Source organism: Spinacia oleracea, chromosome 5 (genome assembly GCF_020520425.1).
Source record: "Spinacia oleracea cultivar Varoflay chromosome 5, BTI_SOV_V1, whole genome shotgun sequence".
In the NCBI taxonomy this organism is placed as follows: Eukaryota; Viridiplantae; Streptophyta; class Magnoliopsida; order Caryophyllales; family Amaranthaceae; genus Spinacia; species Spinacia oleracea.
The window spans coordinates 30396401-30407893 of NC_079491.1; the positions used below are offsets into that span (position 1 = coordinate 30396401).

At 35.2% G+C, this 11493-nt stretch overlaps 1 protein-coding gene across 1 annotated transcript; it reads right to left on the reverse strand.

Annotated features, from left to right (window-relative positions):
* Window positions 1-8013: 8013 nt before the first annotated feature.
* LOC110797062 (uncharacterized mitochondrial protein AtMg00810-like) lies at window positions 8014-9111 on the reverse strand. The gene has a single exon (XM_022002157.2). It carries the CDS (start codon window positions 9109-9111, stop codon window positions 8014-8016), a length of 1098 nt encoding a protein of 365 aa, XP_021857849.2.
* Between the last annotated feature and the right edge of the window lie 2382 nt (window positions 9112-11493).

Consider the following 11493-nt stretch of genomic DNA (forward strand, 5'->3'; position numbering starts at 1 on the left):
ATTTTTCAACCTTTAATTTGAGAGAGTTATGAGAATTTTTTTTTCAACTCTTTTTAAACCAAACAACGTAAAATGATTGAAAAGGGAAAAATCGTTTTTAATAGAGGATACTAAGGGTATACTCGTAATTGTACTATTATATATATATATATATATATATATATACTACATTAGATCCCGTGCACGCACGGATTTTGATCATTTTTTTTTACAAAATATTTAACTGAATACCTCCCAAACTACTGCATAGTTATAACATTTTTAACATACTCGTTTCAATGTATTCATATTCATCTAATTGGACCAATTGAGGTTAGCATGAGTGGTTAAGGGCCTCTTGCTCCTTAACCAAGGTCTCGGGTTCGAGCCTTGGGAATGGAAAAAATCTCAACTGGGAGGGATGCTGCCCATCGAGGTACCCATGCAAACTCCCACAGGAGATTACCTCGCCGAAGGCGGTGGGAACTCCTCGTAGTAGAACCAAAAAAATATTCATCTAATTGCATATTTAAAATGCTAATATGGTAATTTGACCAAAATATTGAGTGATATATTTTCCATTATTAATATAGCGATTTGACTAAAATATTACCAATTTAGAATAATTACTATTACGTCGTATCTATTATTGTCATAATTTATAAACTAAATTTTGTTTCCATACATAAATAGTTTATAAAAAAAAGGTAGAGAATAAAAAGAAAATCAAACAGATACAATTTTTTGGGAAAGTGATTTTTGGCGGGAAAAACCGCACCAGGAATTGACACGTGTCATTCCTGGTGTCTCTTTTAGTATATAGTAATAGATGCGTCTCAGACACCCATATTAGGGTAAGTCATATCATTATATTCACATGGTATCAGAGCTAGCGTGACGCAAAGGTCACGGGTTCAAATCTCATCCACCTCTCCTTTCAAAGTGGAATATTTCGCGTTGGGTATGCGGAGGCCTATGATGCATCATATCCCCACTTCAAGCCCAAAGGGCTTTCATGTGAGAGGGCGTGATAGAGTATAAAACTAATCTTGGGACTTCAACCATCAGCTTAAACTTTTGGTTGAGTTTTCCATGAAAATGTTTTACAAAACAAACGAAACCTAAATTGAATAGTAACAAAATAATTTAATTATGGACGAGGAATTTATAACTTTTTTAACTATGAAACTTTAAGTCGATGGTGATAGACTGATAAATGATAAACGAAATTCATTCCTCATGCTATATACTTCATCCGTTCCGGAAATATCGCACCATGGTTGACTTTTATTCTTCTAACCATTACTTTGACTCTTAATATCTCTAATCGTGTGTAAGTAAAAATTATAAAAAATTAATGTTTAGAAAATATATATCGATACGAATCCAACATGACCCCACATGACCAAAATTTCCTTACGTACGGATCACAAAAAATGGCAAAAGTCGAGTGTGAATAGTGTTAAAAAACAAATGGTGCAATATTTCCGGAACGGAGGAAGTATATGGTTTTGAGAATAACTTGCAGTCATGGTCAAGAGAGTTTACGATAGTAGATCGAGTGCGTCTAGCTATGTATTAATTACTTCGTATATTATAGTGCGGAAAGAATGAGATATTAGGAATTGAGTTGGGGTTGTGTTGGGTTTACACCATTGCGCCATGTATGCAAATTCATGTTACGAGATAAATTCATCAACTTTCGGCACAACCGAATCACCATCAAACTATATCGAAAACCACCGCGAAAAACACCAGTTCATAGTCCTCACGACTCTCTTCGTAACCGGCCTTTCCCCTCTAAGAACCGTCGATAAACAGAGGTACGGTAATCAACCAAAGTTGACCTATCGTTCACGAGATAAATTGGACCCTTCTCTAATAATTCTCTTCCTTTTTTTTGGGCAGAAATTACAAACAGAAAAAAACACAAACAACCTATAATTCTCTTCACTTTATACTTTTCATTACTTATTACATTATTAATTCTTCTTTAATTTTCTTTTCTTTTTCTCACTCCTTTTAGCCACCACGAATGAGAATGTAACAATTAGCATTGTGATCCTCCGTTTTAATTATGTTTTTTTTTACAAGTCCGTTTTATGCTTTATAGTTATTGTTACTATGTAGTTTTTAGGTAACATACTTTATTACTCCATATTAACTTTGATAGAGTATAAAACTAATATTGGGGCTTCAACCATCAGCTTAAGCTTTTGGTTGAGTTGGTCCCTTGACAGTATCAAAATGTATTTCACTTAAATTAACTGTTTTAAATTTTTGTTAGGTTGGTTCAACTCTTTGCATGCCATTATATGTTTATTGTCGATTTATATTGATAAAAATTCTTCAATAATTATATACAGTCATATATCTCTATTTTATATTGTATTTTTTATTATGTACTTGCGTATGTATCAACTACCGTATATATATATAAGCTCGTGGAAAATGTGAATGAGAAAATGTAGGAGTAGAGAATTTGTAGATTTTTTTTGAACCTATTATTGATGGTAGTTGAAGGAATAGTAGAATTGTAGAAATAGACAAGTAAGAAAATGAAATAAAAATCCAACGTTCTTGCTACTTTGCTAGGCTGGCTGCCAATTTCTGAAAAAAGAAAAACAGACAAGTGGTGAGTGGTGACTGGTCTTCACCATCATGGGCTTGCTTAGCTTAAAGAAGAGGCTTGGACCATGGAACAAAGGCGCAACAAATAAAGCCATAGCCAAACACATTCTTATAATTATTATTTTAATATATTTTTTTTAAAAAAAAAGGAAGAGAAGAAAAGAAGATACGTGGTCAAAGAGGGTTCCGAAACGTGGGTCGTTTTCATTCGATAAGTGGAAGTGAGAATTTCTTTCAAAAAATAAAAAACATATTCTCAATGTTGTCCTTTGGTTGTGTACCATCAGATCATAATCATCCAATCAAAGTGGGATGAAATTTAAGGGAAGATCTTCTGATTTTTCAACACATTCAAGAATGACAGAAAGTTGTTTGTTTTAACACACTTTTTTTTTTTCCTATAAAAGCTTTATCATAATCATCTTACATTGCATTTTTGTTGTGTCCGAATATCTTTCTCCCTTTCAATCTCCCACACACATACTTTCTTACCTCAGCTCATACACACTACTTGTCTTTTCTCTCTTTTCACTTTTATGGAGTACTTCCTATCTATCGGGTACGGATCCGCTCATTCAATTTTGTACTCCCTATTCCAACTAGTTTGATAATTGGATCCGTTAGGTCATTTAGGACATGTTTAGATACATCAATATACAATTTTTTAGGAATGCATGAATTCCTTTCCGTCTCCCATCCACTTCAACTACAAGGAACGTACTAGCATTACAAAAATTTGTATCATTAACGACGGAAAATCCTGTCGCTAAAAGTCAATAATAGTTGATTAATGACGGGATTTCCTGTCGCGAATCCGTCATGAAAAAGGGGTCGTCGTTAACGGAAAATCTCGACTCCGTCGTAATTAGGTTGTCGTTAAATATACAATTTTTTTTAATACACAGATCTTAAAGTTGAATGGTCTGCTACTTTAGAAGAGGATTATGTTTGCACTGATTTGACATTTGTTAATTTGTCATACAGTAGAAGAGGATTATCAATTACTTCATCTGTTCTTTTTTAAATGTCACAATTATTTAGGCACGTTTGCCAATGCACGATTTCAAACATAAATATATTCTGTTATAGACAAGAAAAAGTTATTAAAAGTTGATATTTAAAAAATATTTATTGAGACGAATCTAATAAGACCCCAAACGGTTATGTTTTTTCTTGTGTATAAATCACAAAAGCAAGTCAAATGAGTTTGTGTGAATAATGTCAAAAACTCAATTGTGTCGATCATGTAAATAAGAAAGGAGAAATTATATCTTTAGATTTTTTAATTAGTTTTTGTAGAATTATTTGAGAAAACCGTTTAAAGGAGAGGAAATAGTTACTTTTTTGGGGGGTAATTTTTTGGTCAACAATATCAAACTGTTCTAGTTGAATACAAAAAATTAAGGGTGTAGAGTGGCTACATATACATAGCCATTGTAAAATCATCCACTAATAAATCAACATGATATTAGTACTAGTACTCCCTCCGTATTTTTTCAAGAGATACACTTGCCTTTTCCGGCCGTATTTATTTAAGAGATACACTTGCCATTTTTAGTAACTTATCAACCCCACCATCTAATTAAATAATACATCTAATATACCATATCACCCACCATCCTATTAAACAAATATTTTCATAAACCCACCCCACCCTCCACCCACCAAAATGACATGGTCCCCACATATTTAATTATTAAAATATCTATCCAACCCCACTTGCTTTATTATTTTATTTCATTCAATTATTCTTCTTAATACTCTTGCCCGACCAAGTGTATCTCTTAAAAAAAATACGGAAGGAGTATAAATTTTAAAATTGAAAGTGGCGACCTTTATCAATATCAACATATTTACTACGATAATAAATTCTCTTATATAAATACATAAATTGTAAATAAATTGTGAACCATAAATTAAGTAGAAGAAGAAAAATTGTGAACCATAAATTTAAACGACGTAATAAATTACTCTTATATTCCGATAAAATAATAAAAATATTTTGTTGTAACAAATAAAAGGTGAATAATGATGCATGATAATGGAAAAAAAATGAAAAAAAAAGAAGTAAGGATATATCTTAGAGCATAAGCCACAAGGAACATTCCGCGCGCGATGCATCTTGAATTGAACTTGTGTTCATAGGCTTCTATTTGACCATCCTATTCTCCACTACGAATATTGCAGGAGAATAACTTAACCTTTTTTTGTTTTTTTTTTTTTGTTTTTTTCTTTTGATAATAGAAGGACCTTTTGTTATATGCTATTTATCATATGCATTGCCTCACTCTCCAAAATAATTAAATATCTTTTATAAATATCCGTTATTTACAAAATTTATTAAAAATGCAAGTTAAATAATTAACCAAAGCAACCTATCACTACCAACACACTTGAATACTTCATACTCTATTAAGTACAAAACTATCGTAGCTAAATTAATTTGATGTGCGTCTGTAGCATTGTCTACCTAGTACACCTTACCGGACATATTTAAAAAGAGCAAGGTAGCCAACAACGTACCGCTTAACATTATCCGTATGTTTGAAACTAAATCTTCTTAAATTTTCGTGTCTCATGCTGTAAAATATGGAATATTGATAATCAATAAAATAGTACAATCCATTTTAATTAAGTCTCTGATGAGTTAGTTCCGTAGATATTGCATAAATCGCACGGAACTCTATCGCACACAAGTTGAAAAGGTTCCTCTGCTCTTTCCTATTCTGCATTATTCTGCCCAATTGCACCTTGGAATATTTCATTTTTTTGGGACTAATGAAAGGTAGTTAAGATTATGTACCTGATGACTGATGACTGATGACTGATGAGCCGGGGGTGAAAAGAACAAGCTTTGCTCTTTCTTAGTAGGTTGCCATTTTGGAACCTACATAACTTATCTTTCTATCAATGGTTTCAATCGTTTAAAATCTAAATTAACGTGGAAAAGAAGCTGGATAAAATTCGTTAAAAAGTGGAGAATACATAATGTATTATAATATAAATTAAGGAAGACTTTTCAATGGCTACAATAAAACTGTAGCCATTGTAGTTACTTTCAATCTCAACTCTTTAATTTCTAAGACTAATCTTAACCATCCAATTGTTTGACTATTACATTTTCAAAAAGTTAATTTTTTTTAAACACAATTAAATAAAATGTATTTCAGTTTTAATTTTTGAGGAAACCGTGCTTTAAAAAAAATCATTGTTCAATAAAAAACTGATACCTCAGGCAACATGTTTTGCAATCTCCATTGTTGTGCCTCCAAAATGAAAGCCATGATATTGCCATATTATTCCATATCCGTGTGTTCAATGTTTATTTTATCTTGAAGTGAAGACATTATCATTGTTGTCAACATATCATTATCTCCATTAATGTCCATCCAAATGGAACAACATAAAATTTAACATATCGGAAAAAATGCCGGACACATATATATCACCATTAATAATGATCAACTAACTACTTTTCTTTTCTCTTTCATATTCTATACAATTTGTGAAATTGGTTTTTAACTGCTTCCATAAATCTCAAAGTCGTATATGTTTTAACAGACACCATATGATTTTAAAATCTGAAATTTAGAAATCAATTATGGAAGCAGATAAATTGGATGGTAAGAAACTGAAATTTTCGTATGTTGATATTAATTTTATTCTTGTGAACTATTTTATTGTTAAGATATTTTAAATTACCAAGTCAACCTAATAAATGGTCCAGATTTAATTTAGAAAATCAACGGTTCTGATCAAAAAATTACAATGGCTACAGAATTATTGTAGCCATTGTAAAACTATCCATAAATTAAAGTGGTAAATATGAAATTACATTTTATAAGGTGGTAAATACAAAAACGTGATAATTAAGTATCAAAAATCTATGAAATTAATATGAAATATTACCTCCTTTCCTATATATTTTTTACGGTTACTGTTTTCACGGAAATTAAGGTAAAAGAGAGGGTGAGCAAGTGATTTAGTTATTTTTCAAGTGGACGAAAGTGACATCTTATTTACGTGTGAAAATAGATGAATAAAAAAATCAAAATAAAGGGTATAATTATGCAAGTGGGTCAATAAATGTTGCAAGTGGATGAATAAAAAATCAGAATAGAGAGTATAATTGTCAACATCTATACTATATATTAAAATGCGTTTACAATCAAGTTCATCTTCCACGTGGCGCTCCCGGCCCCCTCTTCCTTCTTAAATGGTGGTACTCCATGCATATGCGTACACTAAAAAAAAATAGAAATATTGTTTATGTAAGACTTGAACCCTTGACCTCAGATTTCAAACAATAAAGACTCAACCACCAAGCTATATGTCATATCTAATTTCTTTCTTTTAAAACAAAATATAACAAATGACAAAATGGTGAAGAAGAAAAATAATATAAGCACTTAATCACGTTCTTTGTATGTAATGGCATAAATATGGTTTTTCATGTAACGACCCGGGACATCGCCGGGGATCAAAAACTAGTTGTATTTTAAAAATAGAATAAAGCATAAGCGTAAAAAACTTTCAGAATCGGACTTAAATGAAAAGCGTAAAGAATTTTTAGGAACGGAGGTAGTATGAAGGTAGCATTAATTATTTTCTAAAAAATAAATATAAAGGGAGCATTAGATCAAGATAAACATTATGGGGTTTTCAATTTTTATCTTTAACGTGATACGTATACATGCTTGTGTGTGTGAGAATATAGAATAGAATTCCCAAGGCAAGTACACATGCACACATAATTAACAACATGCATGTTGTATATACTCGTACGGAGTAATAAGTAAAACCCCGCCTTTTTGTTTCCTCGTTTTCCATGTATGTACGGAGTAGCTAGCTTCCATCAAATGTACAATTGGAGTTGACATGAGTGGTTAAGGGTCTTTTATTCTTTAATTAATGTTTCGGATTCGAGGCTTGAGTATGGAGGAAACCTCAGCTGGGAGGTATGCTGCCTGTTAGATATCGTGAAACTCCGTGAATTGGAGTGTATTCCATTGATCATATTTATAGTGTTACAATAGTCCTAATTATATTAGGAAACCTAATGTGACTAGAATTGTACAATTTATATCCTAAGAGAATTCTATTCTCTATCACACCCCCGCAGCCATAGCGGGAGGAGGTCGTACGCTAAGACTGTCTCTGAAATCTAAAAATAATTATCGTGGAAGGCCTTTCGTGAATATGTCGGCAAACTGATATCTCGAAGGAACATGAAGTACTCGTACTTGATCCAATGCAACTTTCTCCAGAACAAAATGAATATCCAACTCAACGTGTTTAGTACGTTGGTGTTATACTGGGTTCCGAGTGAGGTAGATTGCACTAACATTATCACAATAAATAAAAGTAGCCTTTCGGAGAGGACAATGCAACTCAAGTAAGAGATTACGAATCCAACATGCCTCCAGCAACAACATTTGCGACGCCTCTATACTCTGCTTCTGCACTAGATCTAGATAATGTATGCTGACGCTTGGAGGGCCAAGAAATTAAATTGTTGCCTAGAAAACAACAATAACCGGAAGTCGACCGGCGGGTGTCTGGGCACCCGGCCCAATCTGCATCAGTATAAGTAATAAATTGCAAGACAGTAGTAGGATATAAATGTAACCCGTGATCAATGGTGCCTTGAACATATCGCAAAATGCGCTTTAATGCATCAAAGTAGGGCTCCCGTCGGTCATGCATAAAAAGACACACTTGCCGTATCGCATAAGCTACATCAGGGCGAGTAAAAGTGAGGTACTGTAGAGCACCTGCTAAGTTTCGGTACTTAGTAGGATCCTGAACTTTCGGACCCGATTCTACACTCAGTTTGGACTGAGTGTCCACAGGAGTAGCAGCAAGCTTACAATTGCACATACCTGCGCGCTCTAAAATATCATGTGCGTACTTCTGTTGAGATAGAAGCATAAAAGAAGGAGTACGAGTAACAGAAATACCCAAAAAATAATTAAGAGGTCCCAAATCAGACATAGGAAACTCGGTCTGTAAGGTAGTAATCATGTGGCCACGCAAATTATTTGAGGAGGTGACCAAAATAATGTCATCAACATAGAGTAGGAGATAGGCAATATCATCACCATGCTTGAATGTGAACAAGGAAGTATCGCTCATGGCAATGATAAACCCCATCTGCAATAAAAAGTTAGCAAACCTTTGGTACCAAGCACGAGGTGCTTCCTTGAGACCATATAATGCCTTACGGAGGAGACAAACATGATTAGGAGCCCTACGATCAACAAAATCTAGAGGTTGATACATATAAACTGTCTCTTTTAAATCACCATGAAGGAATGCATTTTTAACATCAAGTTGATGAATAATCCACTTTTGAGCCATAGCAAGGCCCAACACTGTGTGAATAGTAGTCGTCTTTACAACCGGACTAAATGTCTCATCACAATCAACACCAACCTCTTGAGACCTTCCATCACAAACAAGATGACTTTTGTGCCTTATAAGGTCACCGGCCTTTATCATTTTCCTTATGAGTAAAAATCCACATGCAATTAACAATATTCACCCCCGTAGGCCGAGGCACTAAATCCCATGTCCCTGTATTAACTAAAGCACCATATTTATCTTGCATCTCCACATTCCAATTAGGGTCGGCCAAGGATAGTTTATGATTTTTAGGTAATGGAGAACTGCGAGGAGTTGGGCCAATGGGTTAGACTGCTAAACCATACTTGGGGTTAGGTTTAAAAATACCATGCCGAGCTCGGGTTTGCATCTGCGGAGAATTAGGCTATGGCCTAGTAGGGGTGATGGGTTTCTGGCCACACATTGGTGGAGGGGTGTACTGTGGCTGACTTGAATCAGTTAAGGAAAGGTGGCGTTGCACAGTGGCCTGGTCCAAGGCGGTGGTTGGGCTTCGGTGAGCTACAGTGAAGGGAGGGGAATGTTGTTGGGTACCCCATCTGATGAGCTTGGGGTTGTCCCCTCCATTAAAGGACCAATGGCTTTGTATTGCGACAATAGCGGAGCCATTGCCAGGGCAAAGGAGCATAGGAGCCACCAGAAGTCCAAGCACGTACTGCGGTAATTTTATATACTTCGAGAAATCGTTGAAAGGAAAGAAATCTAGATTTGCAAGGTTGGAACTAACGACAACGTCGCGGATCCATTGACTAAAACGTTGCCACAAGCGAAGCACAACGCACTTGTAGCAACCATGGGAATCAAGCATATTGGAGAATGGCTTTGATTTTCTAAGTTTTGTTTTAGAACATCTGTTAGATCTGTGTTTAAAACAATTGATTTAACCATTTCATATTTATGAAATTTATTATTTCATATTCATTTAATGTGGTTTAGTATTAAATGATAAGTCCATGTGATTCAAAACATTCAAATGGGATGTCAAGATGGATTGATTGACAAAGAAACACCCATAAGTGAACTTGAATATTGAAGTCACAAAGGATCCCTAATCCAGGTCATTGAAAGGTGGACGACCAATGACTAATGAAGACTAGATTGCAAGTAGATTTGTAGTTCGGTTTCTTGAACTAGATTGACCGGATGTCAGAATCTTTTGCATAGATACTTATTGGATCTTGTATCAGATTGACCATGAGAACACTTTAAGAGATTAAAGTCATGTCATAAGTAGTTCTCATTAATGGTGATTAGAACCATTCCTCAGAACATGAGTGATTATGTCCGCTCGTTTGAGAATTAGTTCGCTCTAATGCTAGCAAAACGTCGCACCGTAAAAGGAGGCTATAAAAGAAGTTATTGGGCGTACTATGAATCAAAGTGAGTGTTCATAGATTGCATGAATGGATTGTCCTCCTATCTTTGATAGGATATGGTGTTGTTGTGTAACAAGGCCTCTCGGAGAGTTAGACACTGTGAAAATGCATGGTCGTGATCATAATGGTTAAGGCTTAACCTTCTGTAAAAGTTTAACAGTTGAGCTCAGTAATCCGAGAAACACTTCTTGACCTAATAAGGATGGCTTGGATCTTACCTTATGTTCAGCAAGTAACACTAAGTGAAAAAGGAATGTGAATGCACACTTGTCTGAATGACAAGTGGGAGACTGAAGGAAATGTGTCCTTTACCCAAGGTGCATTGAGTCTAATACCAAGGTTTAGATTAATTATAAACAATTAATTTAGTGAGATCAAGTGATCGGAACAGCTAGTTGGAGCAATGCTTCCGATCAGTGATTTATAATCTATATTAGGCTCACAACTTACTCTTGACTGAACCTATAAGGTCACACCAAGGACATGATATGTAACAGATCACGGATTAAATGAATCTGAAATTCATTTAATAGCTTTTCGGGAATTAGTTCGGAAAAACATAATATACGATACGACCTTGCATCGGAATCGTATATCGTATCGCGAATATTCGTAAGCTTGGCGAAACGAATAATCATATTGTACGATGGTGATTCGTCGTGTACGATACGATAAATAATAGCCGTAAGGCGTTCGTCGCGAATACGAGCCGCAACGGAGCTGCCGGCCCGTCGAGCTAAGCGCGCATGCGCGCAAGGCCCAACGAGCCAGCGAGCTCGCGCAGAGAAGCAAGCCAGCCCGCGTGGCTGCGAGTGCGGGCATAAGGAGAGCAGCAGCAGCGAGCAAGCAAAGCGTGGCCCATGTCCCATCGCTGCTCGGCTGCGCTGTGGGCTTCAGCCTGTAGTGGGCTGCGCGCGCAAGGCTTGCGGTGTGTGTGTGTGTGGCCGGTCAAGGCCTTGTGTCTTGGCCGGTTACACTAAATATAATATTATGTTATATTTCCAAACACCCAATCAGTTTTTCCATAACCATAAACCTAATTCTGAAATTACGTATGTTCAGTTTTGCTCTCTACTCAAAACTGTTCTTCCCGAAAAAGAAAACA